General features: G+C 42.3%; 2 protein-coding genes across 3 annotated transcripts in view; both read right to left on the reverse strand.

The window, feature by feature from the left end:
- kcnip4a (potassium voltage-gated channel interacting protein 4a) overlaps positions 1 to 1,753 on the reverse strand; it is a 153,675-nt gene extending 151,922 nt beyond the window's left edge. For both annotated transcript variants that reach the window (XM_085267091.1, XM_085267086.1), the window contains exon 1: positions 1,534 to 1,753. In XM_085267091.1, coding sequence (XP_085123217.1) covers positions 1,534 to 1,594 — 61 coding nt within the window. In that variant the 5' untranslated portion in view covers positions 1,595 to 1,753. The remainder of the gene's footprint in view (positions 1 to 1,533) is intronic.
- Positions 1,754 to 13,981: 12,228 nt separating this feature from the next.
- The window catches only part of adgra3 (adhesion G protein-coupled receptor A3), a 31,076-nt gene continuing 27,525 nt past the window's right edge, over positions 13,982 to 17,532 (reverse strand). Inside the window, exons 17-19 of the mRNA XM_085267094.1 lie at positions 17,213 to 17,358; positions 16,427 to 16,522; positions 13,982 to 15,766 (exon numbers count right to left, since the gene is read on the reverse strand). Of these exons, the coding sequence (XP_085123220.1) occupies positions 14,308 to 15,766; positions 16,427 to 16,522; positions 17,213 to 17,358 (1,701 nt within the window). The 3' untranslated portion in view covers positions 13,982 to 14,307. The remainder of the gene's footprint in view (positions 15,767 to 16,426; positions 16,523 to 17,212; positions 17,359 to 17,532) is intronic.

Here is a 17,532-nt window from a genome sequence, read left to right on the forward strand (position 1 = left end):
ACAGAGCCCTAATCAATGTGATTACTTACACCTGTGCTCAGCTATTATTTCATGTCAAAATGGCTGCTATGAAAAAGCTCTTTATACTGTAACTGCAACAGAAGACAACTGGGACCTGCCACAGTCTTCACTTTCACCAGCCTGATTGTCACAGTGCTTTTGTTAAAAGACAACATGACCTCATTAGTTGTTCTAAGTTTTATTCCTCACCAGTGGTTGTTTAAGCAGCTACACACAGTATTGTTTCCCACCTCTATACACCCTCCCGCTTATGGGCTAATACCTGAAAATCTAAACCTCCAGATAGCAGTACAGCGTTTGCTGGATGTGTTATGCTCCTCAGCAGCTCAAATCTGTTTAAAACCTTAAAGGTATGACTCACGTCTTTAACAAAAGGATAATTAGGAGTCAATTAGGCGTGCAAACAAACATTAACCCGTGTCAGGAATGATGAGAAGTTAACTGCTCCTTTTGGCTCTAAGAGAGGCAGTGAACGGCCTAAGGGGAAACCTACGGACTATAACTGAGTGATCATTATTCTGGATGCCAGCCAAGTACTGTGCAGGAGAGAGAGGTGGAGGAACCCAGGAGAGGGTTTGTGCTACTGAACCCATTATGGTCTTTTTTTATGGCTACATAAATTCTATTGCCACAAGTTTTGAGTATGCACAGTGTAGGGTACAGCTGCAGATTTAAAAAAAAAAAGAAGCCTATCACAAACAACTTAAAGTCAAAGAAGGAAAACCACAGGTGTCTTAATGAAGACTGGATTCTGTTTAGGTGAGGTCCTGCTAAAGGGTATGCTGATTCACTGTCACTGTCATCAGTTTTCTACGATTCTCCATTAATGAATAATGACAAATGTAATATAATTATTGAAAAATATAAACATAAATATTTTTTTTAAAGGAAGTGACGTATTTTGTGACATTTTAACGACCAATTGCCAAAAAACTAATAATTTAAATCTAGGTGAAACTGCACAGTAAAAACATGCGATGACAAACTAATGAAAGCTGTCAAAGAAATGGTCACCCAAACAATATCTGTCTTTCAAAAGAAGGCAAAAGTCCTGGCATGGCTCTGGTTACAAACAACGAAAAATATGCTAAGCATTAAAAAACATGCAAGCTAAAAAATTAGCATGGGAGTAATTTAATGTTGCCTTTGAAAACATATTAACCGAGAACCCACTGCACTACTAATATTAGTCACTTCATTGTAACTTTTCCCTTTGACAGTGCATTTGGTCTTATCTTTAGCCCAAAAAAGCTCTAAAGTTGTGGTTTTTACCAAAGTAAGACGTCCGCTTTGCCTAATTAAAGAGTATCCCTGTGTCCTCCACCTGTAATAACAGCTTTAAGGCACGCTGTAAAAGGTATTTTCACCAGGAAGCGAGGCAACATTAAATTTCCACTCTTCCGCTTGGCTTCTTTTGCATATATATTTTCCACACGAGAGACCGAGCAAAAGACACCTTATAAATCACTCTGTTATCGGCGCACGAGCCAAAACATGCCATCACTGTCCTACCAGTTGAAGAAACAGTGGCGTCCACGCGGGCGGATACGGTCTCCACTCTTTTTGCGTCCATTGTTTCTTCCCAAAGATGGAGGTTTTTTTATTAATATTATTGTTGTTGATCACAGGAGCTCGTCCACGCTGACTTGTACGCGGCTGGGTCTACTTGCGTGCTTCTCATTCAACTCCCAAGTTTCGCTGTGTGTGTGAGAGGCGTTCTGCGCTGAGTGGATGCTCGTGCACAGTTGTTTGGCGGGAACGAGCTTAGGTGGGTGGTAAGTGATGATGGTGATGGTATATAGGGAGCTCTGTTTGTTAGTCAGGGGTTTCATTTCTAATCTAACTTATTTAACAATTTCCAGTTTAACAAATTTAAAAAAAAAATTGTTTGTTTGTTTTTACCTTTTTTTAATCGCAAATCGCAGAGTTTCTGGAAGGTTAATCGATTAATTCCAGTTATTTACTGGACATATTCACGGATTCATCTTTATACAAGCAGTGTTAGCCACTGCAGATACAATCAATCTGTGTCTCTAAGGCATTATATAACTACCTGAGTAGGGGATCCAGTTCCCCATTTTCTGGGAAAAAACTGTATGTTCCTCCTCAGTGAGCCCTTTAACATAGATAGATGCAGCACTGAAAGCCAGTTTTAGTTGCAAAACGATGCATTTCTTACAACTCCATTTCCCCCAAAATATTAGGTGGTGTGTAAAATCCAATGATTTGCACATCTCAAATCTCAATATTTTATTCACAATAGAACATAGAACACATATCAAATGTTTCAGCTGTGAAAATGTAACATTTTCAGAAAGAAATTAGGTCTCAACACGTCTCAAAAAAAATGGGGGCCACGTTTGCCACCGCTGGACATTTAGGTGAGGAATGTTGTCCCATTCCTGACTGATTCGCAACAGTCCTGGTTTGTATTTTTCATTTCCTGATTCCCCAAATGTTTGTTGAAATGTCTTCACCGCAGACAGGCCTTTCCAGATGTTCAGGCTACCAGTTCCATAGGCACTAATGCACCTCCATACCGTCAGAGATGCAGGCTTTTGAAATGAGTGCTGATAACATGCTCGATGCTTCCCTTCCTCTTTAGTCTGGAGGACACAATGTCCTTGTTTTCTAAAAAGAATTTAACATCACCACAGAAAAGTTTTACACTTCGGCTTTGGGCTTTGAACCAGAGAAGACAGCAGCATTACTGAATCATGTTCACACATGGCGTTTTCTTGGCATGATACAACTTTAACCTGCATTTATGGATGGCATCGCAACTTTTTTGGAACTGGGTTTATAGTTTTTTAGTTTGGTCCATTATCTACCATTGCCCAACACCTTTACTTTTGCTTCTTCTATCCATGAGGCCAGATGACACACACCAATTAGTCAAACTGCAAGAAGGTCTTAAAGGCATAAATAGCCAATGACCTCTAATTTCCTGCTTCTACATTCAGATAAAACTAAGGTCATCGTACTTGTCTCTAAAAATTCGAGAAAAATTAGTTTTACTCTCTGCATTACCTTGGCATCCAATAACACCGTGAGAAATCTTGGGGTAGTTTTTGACCAGTATGTGTCCTTCAATGCAAATATTAAACTGCTCCATCCTCTTTCGCTTATCCTTATCAGGGTCGTGGAGTCTCTCCCAGCTACCATAGCTACCATCTTCCCTGTTAGATCCTTTTCCTCAAATACAAGGTCAGTAACAAATGAACTTTATTCAGTCTTATCTGACAAACCCCATAGTGCCAGGACCCATCAGAGCACTTGGCTCTTAGATTGTTGGCTACTTGGTTGGTAGGGTTTTTAAAACTAGAATGGGAGGACGAGTTTTCAGGTTGCAGGCTTGTTTTCCATGGAACCAGCTCCCAGTTTGGATTCAGAAGACAGACACCCTCTTTACTTTTAAGATTAGGTTTAAAACGTAATATATTAATGATGCACTGAGTGCTTCTTCTTCACTCACTATGTCCTTACAAACGACTCTGCATGTCATCATTAGTTATTATTAATCTCTGGCTGTCCTGTCGCCCCTCCCCCCTTCCTGAGTCTGGTTCTGCTGAAGGTTTCTTCCTGTCAAAAGGGAGTTTTTCCTTTCCACTGTCGCCAAGTGCTTGCTCATACGGGGGTCGTCTGATTGCTGGGATTTTCTCTGCAATATTGTATGGTCTGTACAATATAAAGCACAACGAGGTGATTGTTGTTTTGATGTGGTATTATATAAATAAATTGAATTAAATTTGAAAAGGTGAACTTAAAACAAGGATGCATGTACCATTTTTAGAATACCCCCCGCCTTCCTTGGTACCACATTTAAAAACAGTTCTGAAAATCCCCTTGGGTCTGGGTAACACTTTTAACAAATACAGTCTGAGGCTGTTTATGTGCTGTTACATCATAATATTGTCCTCTTTCACAGAGCCAGATCCATAAATAAAGGGATTTCCAGTTTTGGATAGAGGGACTTGGCTGACCTCAGTTTCATCTAACATATTTTGAATCTTCTGGAATGCTGTCTGCAAGCCAGGCCTTATCACCCAACACATCCCTGACCTCTTCTGGATTAACAGGCGCGAGTCCCTGCAGCCAACAAGTTTAACAAATCCTACCCCAGAAGAGTGGCCGAGGCATTAACGCCTGTGGTTTTGCAGTGGTATTCAGTCCCATTTGGGTATATTATTGTGGTGTCCACATACCTTTTCTTTGAGACAGCTCTTTAGGAATGCACTTTGCCATAATCCACAGTTGTATGCGGAATTTATGGCGCCTCTGCTACAGTGTGGTTTGTTTGGCACGCCATAGGCTACATTAAACTTTTACATTGTGGTTCAGTGACCACGAGGGGTCTTTAATAACAGTGTTTTCATCATAAATCGCTTCACTTTCCCAACTTGCCACAAACAGTTTAGACAGTTATATAACTCTGCTGAAGCCAAAACACTTCGGGAAGCTGCCTGATAAAAAACACAACAACAAAAAATGGGGTCTGCAGATAAATGCGCCCACCCGCACGCGCACAGAGCACTTGACGGGAATCACATACACTCACACACACTCACAAACAAAACCACAGTGCAGACAACATATCAGTTTTTAGACAGACGACTATGTCCAGAAAGAAATAAAGTGGAGATTTTCCACACGTACTGTTGCCACACAATGAAACGGCCCCACTACAGCTGACAGTAAAGCCCACAGTGAAAGATAAGCCAGGCTGCTTCTTAGCAAGTCAAGTCAGCTGTCAGCTTTTTTGAAGATTAGAACATTTTTAACAACGCTGCGCATCTGTTTCATGGCAGCTAAAACTGAGCAATTCCAAGAGATTTTTTGTTTTGTTTTGCTAAACACACTCTCAGTTCAGTTAAACACAACTGACAGCGTCAGACAAATCACCAAACAGGAGGCCATTTGCTCAGCAGGTATCATGGGAAATTGCTGACATTTCTCACAGCAAAAGCTTCATCCTTAAATGACTTTGATGCCTCTGTTGGATAACGTAACTTTAAACCTTGGCATATCAGATATTTTTAGACATATTTATTTCTGGCATATACATGAAACACATTCAGATGGTGCTCAGTTGGTCCACATACTTGACGTGAATTTCAGCAGATTTATTCTTCTTAAACTTCCAGCTTCCTGAGTGATTCATCAAGGCATAGCCTATTGTTCATCAAGGTGAAAGGTGCACACTCGACTACAGTTTGCTTCAAGTTTTCTGTTTTATGCCCTGTGAGCATTTTTCTATCCAAAACATTTAATCATGACTCTAAAAAACACTTCGAGATACAGCCCAGCCTGCCTCACTTCAACAAATACTTTTAATAAAAGCTGAAACACAGTGTGACAACAACATGTGTACAGAGTAATTATGACGGAAAATTGACTAATAATTGGCTTATAAATGTAACTTTTTATTTGAAACATTGTTTTTCAAATGTTACACAGGCTCACTTTGGCCAGTGCTTCCTGAAAAGTTAAGATGATTGCTGGACCTCTGCAAAAGTCTGATTTCTTTGTGTTTTGCAAGGAAAATGGGAAATGTGTGCAGCCATTTATTAAAACACGTGAAAACATCAATGGAAATACAGTGTATAAGACAAAAACAGGCGTTGTACAGTTCTAACCAGCATTAGTGTTCATCATAGTTTAGCTGTATTGCTCCAGGCCTGGCCTCCAGGCCTCTTAAAGGATATTCCAAAGCTCTTCTTTGGATGTTGATGTTATTTTTTGTTCTGATAATTTGAACAAAAAATGTCAAATTTGGAGTCAACACCACATCAGATTTTCAGTCCAGTTCTTGTGCAATTTAGCCACCTTTTTTCTATGTTTCACTTCTTTAGTTAAAGCTTGTCAGCCAATTATACTATCTTTGACGAGGCTTCGCTAAAGAGGAGATGGATCAGCTGAAGATCCACATGTATCTCTCAGGTCCTTTGTCAGCTCTTTGTTGGATTTTTTTCTATTTCTTAAAGACATGACTGTCAGATATGGTCCATCTGCTTTAGTTAGTCATTTTTAGACCTGTCACTTCTTTTGCACTCCACTTTTCCAGTTTCCTCAAACTTTTTAAGGACACACTGCACACCGTACCATCATATGCAATGTTTTAAAATTGGCGTTTTGCTAAGTTTTCCATTATATGTAAACACAACAGTGATTCATCCAAAGAGTTAGATGCCTGTTTTATGCTTGAGTGATTCATAGGCCAGTTTTAAGTTGCTTAACAAACAAACAAACAAAAAAAATTCATCTGAAAATGATCAGCAACAAGGACTGGACTCCTTGCACAGTTTGCACAGAACTTTATGCTCATGCACAGCCTACACAAAACTAAGTTAGAAGCCTTTGTCTTGTCTATGGTAGATAGATTTGTTAGCTTAGCTTGCCCTAGCATCAATGAAAGTGGGATCACATGGCTGCCCTGCCTCTTTTTTCACATTTAAATTTTTATAAAATTTTCAATTTATAAAGGTACCTGAAAAAAACAAACCACAAAATACAGAATCTGTCCTGCCTCTTTTTTAAATGTTCGAAAATATTGGTGCTTAAACCTCTAAAAAGTTTCAAAAAATGTTTCAAAGGAAAACAAATTGCAATAATGGCTTTGACTTACTTTTAAATACGTTCTTTTCTTTTAAGCTGACTAAGATGTAGCCACTTACTGCTTCAATTTTGTTCCCCAAAAACTTATGTTGACAAGACACATGTATACCAATAGCTAACCTTTTGATTCCTCAAATGTACACAACAGGGAGGGTTACTCTCTCCAACTGTCACCATGAACAATGACTGAAACTTTTTTTTTTTAGGTGGCTATAAATAACAGAGCACCTGGACAGAAAGAGGAAGCCAAATCTGTATAGCCAGACCGGCACAGATAGATGGATGGCAATATGAGGGCATTAATGAGAGCACAGGTCTGCCAACACATGGGATGTGAGCTCTGCAGATGGCTTGATGTCATTATTATATGGCAGTGTAAGAGGTTACGTTGCTGTGACTTTGGTGGGTGGTGGGGCACAGGGTAGAGTGAATGAGAGCTTTAAAATCATAGCAAGAACAAGGTCAACTGAAAACTTTGATTTTACTTACTTGTGGGCGATCAATATCTCAGCAATCGAAATACAAAGAAGGAATTACCATTTACACTGTCTTGGAGTTCTCTCTCTCTCTCTCACGCACACACACACAGACACACACACACACACACACAAGTATAACTGATTTAATGATCAAGCCAGCAGCACAGCCTTCCTCTTCTCATGCCGCCCCCTGTGAGATGAAAAAAAAAAGTGAGCATCTATTTCTGTCCTCATCTCTAATGGTGCCCAAAGTTTAATCAAGATATATTTGGGTTTGCACAAGGCCTCTGTGCTGTATTTAATAAGGAGACTGTGCCGATATTAGAATTCCAGCACTTCGATTCATCAAAGCATTTACAAAGTTTACATCGCATTTTTCATCGCAGCCGTTCCAGTGCTATGAAAACAACCATTGGTTAAGGCTGAAATTTATGGCGGATCTACAACAAAAGGGCGGAGAAGTTCATCGTGAAAACTGAAGCTGATTGTAGGGTGATTTTACAAATGAGACACAGAGCCGCAATTTCTAAACCCATAACGGGCGGATTGTGTTGTTTAACCAGGGCTTCTGCCAATAAGAACTATGGAAGGCTCAATGAGTTTGAATGAATTAAGGCAGAAAGGTGAAGCATTAATCTTATGCTGACCCATGACTGAATGTCACGGAGGCAATAGCAGAACCCATTATGCTATCAAAAACGATATGACAGGAAGTAATAAGATTCCACGTTTTTTGCTGGGATTTTTTCCCCTTTGAGAAGTTATGGACTGTCAAATATGAGCTACAACTTGAAGGGCATGGTTTGATCAGAGGCTAAAAAAAAAAAGAAAAAGAAAAATCTCCTAGAATGAAAACTTTTCAAACAGGAAGTCTGGTCTGTGTCCCAGCAGCTGAGCAACAAATGAATACAAGCTAAGCTGCCTTTGACATTGAAGCATCAGCACTACAACCATTAAATGGAAAGGTCAAAGTTCACGTTAACCCACAGTCCATCGAGCGTTTACCTCCTGAACTTACTAACTAAAGACAAACATACTAAACACCATCCAGGCTTCCCATCATCTTTAATACTTTGCATTTGCCTTCAATTGTAATTCTTTTAAAACAGTTACATAATGTGGATCGGCAAGTTTTTCCTATTTCGGATTCAGTTTCCATAAAAAACTATTTAACTTTATCAGCAAGAAAATCAAGTTTGAAAAATGCAAATTTGGTACAGGGGAAGATGTGGGTAAGCCATTCTGAAGAAAATGAGGCGGAAAATACATCATTTTCTCACTGAATAAGATATCAATTAAAAGAATGCAAAAGTATGAAAAGCATGAAGGGCGGCTGTCGTTTTCAGCCTGAACTTGCATTTATCTTAAAACTGTGCTAGAATGTTGGGAAATACAGTGGGGCAAAAAAGTATTTAGTCAGCCACCGATTGTGCAAGTTCCCCCACCTAAAATGATGACAGAGGTCAGTAATTTGCACCAGAGGTACACTTCAACTGTGAGAGACAGAATGTGAAAAAAAAATCCATGAATCCACATGGTAGGATTTGTAAAGAATTTATTCGTAAATCAGGGTGGAAAATAAGTATTTGGTCAATAACAAAAATACAACTCAATACTTTGTAACATAACCTTTGTTGGCAATAACAGAGGTCAAACGTTTACTATAGGTCTTTACCAGGTTTGCACACACAGTAGCTGGTATTTTGGCCCATTCCTCCATGCAGATCTTCTCGAGAGCAGTGATGTTTTGGGGCTGTCGCCGAGCAACACGGACTTTCAACTCCCGCCACAGATTTTCTATGGGGTTGAGGTCTGGAGACTGGCTAGGCCACTCCAGGACTTTCAAATGCTTCTTACGGAGCCACTCCTTTGTTGCCCGGGCGGTGTGTTTTGGATCATTGTCATGTTGGAAGACCCAGCCTCGTTTCATCTTCAAAGTTCTCACTGATGGAAGGAGGTTTTGGCTCAAAATCTCACGATACATGGCCCCATTCATTCTGTCCTTAACACGGATCAGTCGTCCTGTCCCCTTGGCAGAAAAACAGCCCCATAGCATGATGTTTCCACCCCCATGCTTCACAGTAGGTATGGTGTTCTTGGGATGCAACTCAGTATTCTTCTTCCTCCAAACACGACGAGTTGAGTTTATACCAAAAAGTTCTACTTTGGTTTCATCTGACCACATGACATTCTCCCAATCCTCTGCTGTATCATCCATGTGCTCTCTGGCAAACTTCAGACGGGCCTGGACATGCACTGGCTTCAGCAGCGGAACACGTCTGGCACTGCGGGATTTGATTCCCTGCCGTTGTAGTGTGTTACTGATGGTGACCTTTGTTACTTTGGTCCCAGCTCTCTGCAGGTCATTCACCAGGTCCCCCCGTGTGGTTCTGGGATCTTTGCTCACCGTTCTCATGATCATTTTGACCCCACGGGATGAGATCTTGCGTGGAGCCCCAGATCGAGGGAGATTATCAGTAGTCTTGTATGTCTTCCATTTTCTGATGATTGCTCCCACAGTTGGTTTTTCACACCAAGCTGCTTGCCTATTGTAGATTCACTCTTCCCAGTCTGGTGCAGGTCTACAATACTTTTCCTGGTGTCCTTCGAAAGCTCTTTGGTCTTGGCCATGGCGGAGTTTGGAGTCTGACTGTTTGAGGCTGTGGACAGGTGTCTTTTATACAGATGATGAGTTCAAACAGGTGCCATTCATACAGGTAACGAGTGGGGGACAGAAAAGCTTCTTACAGAAGACGTTACAGGTCTGTGAGAGCCAGAGATTTTACTTGTTTGAGGTGACCAAATACTTATTTTCCACCCTAATTTACGAATAAATTCTTTACAAATCCTACCATGTGAATTCATGGATTTTTTTTTCACATTCTGTCTCTCACAGTTGAAGTGTACCTCTGGTGCAAATTACTGACCTCTGTCATCATTTTAAGTGGGGGAACTTGCACAATCGGTGGCTGACTAAATACTTTTTTGCCCCACTGTATGTTGAAGTGTTTGTAAGAGCCCTGACATACAGTAGGGCTTCAACAGGGTTCATAATGCTTTTGCTAATGATCTGTTATATAGACAGTGGAGGAAATTAGGTCAGAGCGTGTAATAGTAATTTCAGGCTGTTCTTAACACTCACTGGGTTTTAGGCAGCCTTTTAGACTTGTGCTAAACCGATGTCAGCTCAGCATGGACCTCCTTACACAAGGTTGCCTCACTTCCTTATGGAAGTAGGCAAGCCTAACAAGCACCAAGTATTGTTTTTGAATTACCCTCTTCTTCCTCTTGCATCCACTTCTTCATTGTATCACTCTGTTTGCTATTTGGTCCTTTAACTAAGTAAAAAGTACAGGTGGCAAGTTATGAAGTAGTACAGTAACTAAGTACTAGTTGTACTTAGTTACTGTACTAGAATTTTCATGTATCTGTACGTTACTTGAGTAGTTATTTTTTGGACAACTTGTTACTTTTACTCCCTACATTTTAACACAAATATCTGTACTTTCTACTCCTCACGTTTTCAAAACGAGCCCGTTACTTGAGGTTTAAAAGTATCTTTATAGTGTTTATACTCAGCCATAAGTTGTAGTTGACCATCTAGCTAGCGCTACTGAAGAGGAGCGAGCATTTTTGAGTGGCAGGTAAAATGCAACATTTGTATTAGCTCAACAGTCGGTCGCACAGTGTGTCTGCTAGCTAAAGGTACAGCAACTGTATTTCTCAGGGACAGAAAACAGTGCAAAGTAATTTCAGAGATGGACAAAGATGTAAAAAGACAGACAGGACAGGAGAAGAGAGGCACATTTAAAGGTAAGGACTGCTCAGGGGCATTTGATAACTTTAGATTTTAACATTGCATCTAATGTTGTCATTTTTAATTACTAACTGGATCTGTATATGATTTGTTTTGATAAATTGTGTATTTGCATATTGGGAAATGCCCTTAAGATTTTTGGACAGCCACACATTAAATCAGACATCTTTCTATGTAGTATTTAACTAACAAATAAAAACAAATATCTATGTGAATACATATATGTTTTGTTTGAGGAAGCCAGGCGAGGGGGAGCCAATTGGAAAACATGAGAGGGGTTCTTAAAGAGACAGGAGGGCTTGTTTCAGAGAGAGGTTCACCTCAGGTTACCTGGGGTGTCACAAAGCGGACTCCTGTGATAAAAACATGGAGCTGGATATTAGCATAATAGGTCCCCTTTAAATATAACCTTAACATTGATGCGTGTTTACCTCATTTGCAAATATTTAAAGTGTCTCCTTTAGCTTGCCAGAATATACAAATCGCCAATTATCGGTGCAGACAAATGCTTAAAGGTGACAGTGATCATGACAAACTCTGGATGCTAATTAATTCTTTAATCTATACGTCAGATTTCTATTGGGTAACGAGAATATTGCAAGTTAAGAAGAAAAAAGCAGAAAGCGGATCCTCTGGACAGCCAGATCCACGTAATTACAATCAGCAGTCAGATGGCTTCATGTACTAGAAAGTATCAATCTTCATTCCAGTGGCAAGCTTCCACAACAGAGCCAGATGCTTCCTCCAGGCACCATGAGCAGCAACTGGAAAATGTAAACAACACATCACTTGTCTGATGTTGGTCGTTCCTGGGCCTCCCGGTAAGGAATTGTGCTCGGATGCGCTCTACAGAGCACACTAAGTGGAAACGGGGCGGAGAGATCCTGCCATGTCTGAAAATAAAGCGTTCAGCTGTAATTGATGCTTTTGGTGTCTGAATGTAATTCTCTCATCGCTGATTTATTATTTTGGAGATGGGTGATCTAACCCCAAGACTCCCGAATGAGATTAAGAAAAGGCCTAAATGACTTAATTTGTTTTATCTTAATTTATTATCGATTTCTGCCCAAGGTGTCCCAGTGATCTTAAAGCCGAGATACTATCAGTTTATTTGCCTTGATGAGCTTTTTCCCCACGCAGCACCAACACCCTCCGATTGTCATTCCCCGCCACGCAGACTGCCTCAAATGAACTTTATAACAGATGGCAGCGCTGAAGAACCTTTGCGATTATTTGAAGATCAGTCTTTCATGCCTCCGGGGAATCAGCGAGCCTGCCACTAATCAAGGCCTAACTGCTCTCTACATAATTCAAAAGTCTTATTATAATTTGTCACATCCAAGATGGCCAGGCAATATATCTTTGCCCGAGTGAAATATGTGTTTTATTAATATGCCATTAATGAAAAATTGGAGTTATTGGAGCTGCAGTCTCTCTCGGTGTCTCCTGTGAATGGGGTGATCTGTAGACGGCGATTACTGATCGGTTCCTACATGTGAAAAATTGCTGGCGTAGTTTTACGTCTGACCTTCCAACATTTTATGTTGGTTAGTTAATGGCAGGCTGTGAAGATGTGAATACATCACTCGGAACAAGTTGTTTTGTCATTTAGTCTGAGCTTGGTCCTCCCAAAAGTCGCAGGGACTGTCGTGTGTTCCTGACCCCTTGTTTGGAAACTGTAACACTGCAGTGGGAAGTAAATGCTAGTCATTTTTCAGCAGAGCAGATATCTTAAACTCTAAGAGTTTTCCCCGAGGGAAACAAGACAGTTTTGCTTTTTAAGATTTTCAGCCTGAGTGCAGGAAGAATCATTAACATTATAATTCTCCACAGTTTACAGCATCTCGGTCTGTTCCCAGCTTTCGCTTGTAGCGTTGCATCATCATTAGCTAGGTTATCGCACTGGATTTCCAATGACTCACTTTGTGCTGTCAGTGCATTTCAACCCTCTTAGTAGTCGACCAGTTGGGTCTTACATGCATCTAAATTTCAGACCCTACTGTTACAATGACCTGGTGCATTTCTGTCTTAGGAAGGAGACGTGTATTCTGGATCCTTTTAAAATTATATTAAAATGTAAAGTTTTGCATTAGGGCTGTCGCTACATTAAGTAAACTGTGGCTTGCTGGTTGTCTAATTTTACTACATATTCTCCTCCTGTTATTTATCTATTTAACATAAACTTAGAAGCACATTTGGCTCATGTTAACCAGGATTGAAGGTATTAGTGTATTTGATTACTTTAGGTTCCTAAAATTTGCTAAAATCACATCTCCACAAATCATTGGGTGATGTTAAATCGTCTACATCCATTCTGCTATAAACACAACACTGTGCATTCATGTGTTTCAGTGGTGATTGAGTTTACCACCAAATATTCACTGGTGGCAAATGAAGTCATTATATACCTATGCTCTTACACAGCTAGGGAGCTGAGCCAACATCAAGCTCGTTGCTGTTGACAGAACCACCAAGTCTACATGCTACATGGCATTCGCCCAGCAAAAAGTCACAGCAATTCATCTCTTGAGTACTCAAGCAGTCAAATCACACTTTGAGTCTCTTACACGCTCTGCCCCAACAGCGATGTCAAGCAGCGAGTGGAACTCCAGTTCAGCTGTCAGCTGTGGAGGAGATGGAGAATGGAAAGCGCTGCAAGGAGAAGAAGACACTTCTCTCATTATCCTTTCTTCTCATGGCAGCTTCACTTGCCCTGAGAGTCAGCTGTCAATCACAGCCGGGCGCATTAAGACAGCGGGTGCCCCGAAAGTAAGGCGCACTCATCAAATCTGCCAGCAGGCAGCAAGAAAACACCCATAGAGCCCACAGCCACAGCCAGCTGCAATTAAAGTGCTGCACCACTGTAGAGAAAGGAACCCGAGGCCACCTGAAGGTCAGCGAAAAACCCAATTACCAGCATGTCATATATTGTCAGGGAGAGTAATTCCTGGAAACAAAACAGCTCTGACTCACCTTTGCAGTGGCTGCAGAGAGCAAAAGATGAGATCGTGGGTGCAAGTGCAAGAAACAAATCTCTAAATTAGGTAAATGGAACTTTTGTTTTAATTATTGTTGGAACAAACTAGAAAACGGGGAGGAAAAGGCTCCAGGTTAACGGTACGCACAGGGCCACACAGCTCAGACCATGCGGTTTCATGTACAAAACTCTCAAAGTGGTGGATTAAAAGTTATAAAAATAGAACATTTACAGAAACATATCTACAAAGTCAGTTCATTGGCCATAATTCGGCTACTATTTTCCAATTTTTTTCTTTTTTCAAGGAAAAAAAAAGTACAATCAAACAACTAAACCAGACATTCACAGCTTAAAGTTGTGAGCACATTATTATGCAGTCTTTAGCACAGAAACGGTTGCTACACAGTAGTTTCATGTTTCCACAAGCCGGTCTTTACTGCGGCTGCACTGTCCGCTTTAATTACAGCCACTGCCTGTCCATTCTCTTTAAGCGCGCCACCGTTGTGAGTGATAAGGTTCAGCCCATAAGACTTAGGGTGGCTTTCCAGTCCCGTGCTGCCAGGCTGCTTTGCAGAAGCAGAGTCTCTACTTGAGCTCGACCCTGCCGCAGTAACCGACTGCTCAGTCTCTACGGTTACCACAGATCCTTTCCCCAGCGTGCTGCCGCCTCCTTTATCTGAGTAGCGGGAGCGCCGCGGCAGGCTGGCGCTGTCGCTGCTGTCCTGTTGCAGCTGGCTCTGATGCCGCTCCCTGTACGCCATGTAGGCCGCTCGTCTGCTGTTGCGAGCTGCCATGTCGTAGTGATGGTGTCTCCTGTGCGGGGCGCTCTGCACGCTGCCCTCCACGCTGGTAGGCACGTCGTAGGCGTACTCTCGCAGCACGGTGAGCCGACTCGCCCTGTGCGTGCGCGCTCTGTTTTTGTGATGCCTGCTTATGTGGCCGTTGGCGGTGGCGGCGACGGTGGCGGCCGGGTTGCTCGCGTTGTTCACGGGGTGGAACTGGACCTCGAGCGGTGACACGTGCATTTTGATTTCATTGTCTAGTGAATGCTCGGTCAGGCTGTTGTCCAAAATAGCAGCGCCATTGGCTGCCGCTGATGCTGAGGCTGACTTGCACTGTGCAGCCTCCGCGTGGAGATTGGTCAGCTTGCTGCCGTGGGCGGAGTTGCGCATGCTCGGGGCGCTCTTGTTTGTATAGGAAGAGTCCGCGCTGCTGTGGCCGCACTTGGCTGACTCCCCATCTGCCTTGTTGTCAGATCCTGTCGTGGATATCATCGCCACGCCTGGCTGAGGCAGAAGGGTGTCCTCCTGTGCGGAGTACACTCGTCTCCCGGAGCAACAGACCTGGGACCAGTGGCGCCTCATATCTTGTCTGTTGACGCAGTGATGAGCAACCATGAAGGCCCCGAGCGCCAGCGCCGCCACCCCAAACAAGCAGGTGAAAGCTAAATCAAAAGGGTGGTCCTGTGATACCGCCATGGCGCCGAACACCCACAGGGCTGCGTACAGCCCCAATGCCCCCGCTGCACCCATCAACTGCCCAGCGAAGGTGTGCTCGTTCTCCAGAGCCGACAGTGGCACAGTGTGGGGGGGAAACACTAATGAAGAGGACGCCTCATGTGGCTGAAGCTGGAGGGTGAGGGGGTGGCAGTGGCTGCCGGGAGCATCGGGCCCAACCTCAGTGTTGGCCGGAGCCAGATGCTGCTGCTCTTCGGTTGGCTCTTTGAGCTCGTAACGGCGCTCAGGGTGCCGGCGCAGCTGCAGCAGGATGCTGAGGAAGTACATGCAGTCCACAAAGATGATAAAAACTACCGGGCCATAAAATGCTCCGATGCTCGGCTCCCACGCCATCCAGCAACTAATGAAGACAGAGATAAGACGATTCAGACATCAGATGTGGCTTTTTTTTCCAACTCTATATCAGGCTCAACGTTTAGCATTCATTTAAATTTACCGAACATGCTAATGGTAAAGTTTTCCCTCATTAAAACAATACCTCGTCTCCCCGTCTTAATCTGTCGCTGTGATTATTAACCCGAGAAACTCGAAATTACTCTGGAAAAAGTTTTGCATCTCATTCTTACAGTTACTGTCCCATTACATTTAATAACACAGGCTGAATTTGTTTTGGTTGCAAGAAATTAATTAAGCTCCAAAGACTCCGAGACAGATACGGCTCCAGATTTCTCAATTAGTCAGCCACGCTACACAATCTAAACAGCTGCCGCCGTAGAGAGCGGGGCGGGGGAGCTCGCTGTAAACTGGCAGCAGTTTCTCGTTGCTTGGATGCGCATATCATTAAAAGGCATCTATAATCAGAACTGGAGGGAATAAACCTTCCCTCATAAAAATATTCGAGCTAATGCAGTGCAGTCTGGCCTGGACAACCACAAAGCCAATTTCTCTTAAAGACAGAAGGTAGAAAAATATGTGAATCTGTTGACCAGATAAAATGGCACGGCGTTTCCATGAAATCAAACCAAGAGAAGGAAACTTTAATGACTAAAGTTCTACTTACTGTGGCGCATTGATCTGGCTGCCGTAGTTTTTGATGTTTGCTGCAGCAGTGATCCCACAAACTATGATGGGTATCCCTCCGCCAATTAAGTAGAACCTTTTGGAGAAAGGAAAGAGAGGTAGTTCTGTTTCAGTCTTTGAATGATAAAATAGGCATGAAGGAAATAAAAGAGATCAGGTGATGCTTCGGGCTTCTACAGTGACACCGTGTGGTGGCAGCCTCACTAAAATGTGGCCACATATAACAACAGAAATGTCATATACACATTTAAGGGAAGGTATGCTGAGTATATATACAGATAAGTTTTATGACACAGCGTAGCGTGTCCTGCGCCACGTCTGTAATTTGTGTAAAAAACACACGACAGCTCAAGCTTGGTTCACATTATAAAAGCTGCCTGCTGCTACAGATTTATGCACAGGAAGAATCACACGCACACATCTCAATGGACAAAATGCACAGTCCTGTTTATCTGAACAGTTAAAGAGCCTGAGTCTAGTTTATGTGGTATTTACAAGCATACGGATTTTGCTGTACTGCTATTAATTCAACTGCGCCTGTGCGATCCACACATGCTGCAAAGGAAGCAGGCACAAAATAAGTGAAGCTCTGGTTCATTTCTTCACTTCCAGGATAATAAAAAGATAGAACTGGGTGAAACAAAAGCTCTGAAGCCATTAGTAGGATTACTACATGTTCAGACGGTTGACAAGGCTATCATTTGGAGGGTGTAGTTTAAAAAGGCACCACTTTTGCCACACATCTGCTGCGGTGAGAGAGTCAAACCTCAGCATTGGCCGCGGCGGTGGCGGTGGCTCGTCCAGCTCCTCGTAGCGTTTGGCCTTGCGCGTCACTTGCTTGTAAATGTTCCTTGCAGTCACACCCACCCAGAGAGTGGTAGCGAGAGTGGAGTAGTGCAGCAAAATGCCCACCTAGGAGAGAATGGACCATTATAGTAGCAGCGAAATCAGTGAGTGTCAGTATGACAAAATGTGCCTCTTCAGCTCTATTCTTTAATCGATAAAAGTAAGAGAACGGAGCACACTGTAGATATTTTTGTTTAGTGCATCTTCTGCTTAAGACATCATCACATTGAGTTGGATATT

Source organism: Mchenga conophoros, linkage group LG3 (genome assembly GCF_057382185.1).
Source record: "Mchenga conophoros isolate Kocher_MC1m ecotype Shallow Benthic linkage group LG3, M_conophoros_male_GT1.1, whole genome shotgun sequence".
In the NCBI taxonomy this organism is placed as follows: Eukaryota; Metazoa; Chordata; class Actinopteri; order Cichliformes; family Cichlidae; genus Mchenga; species Mchenga conophoros.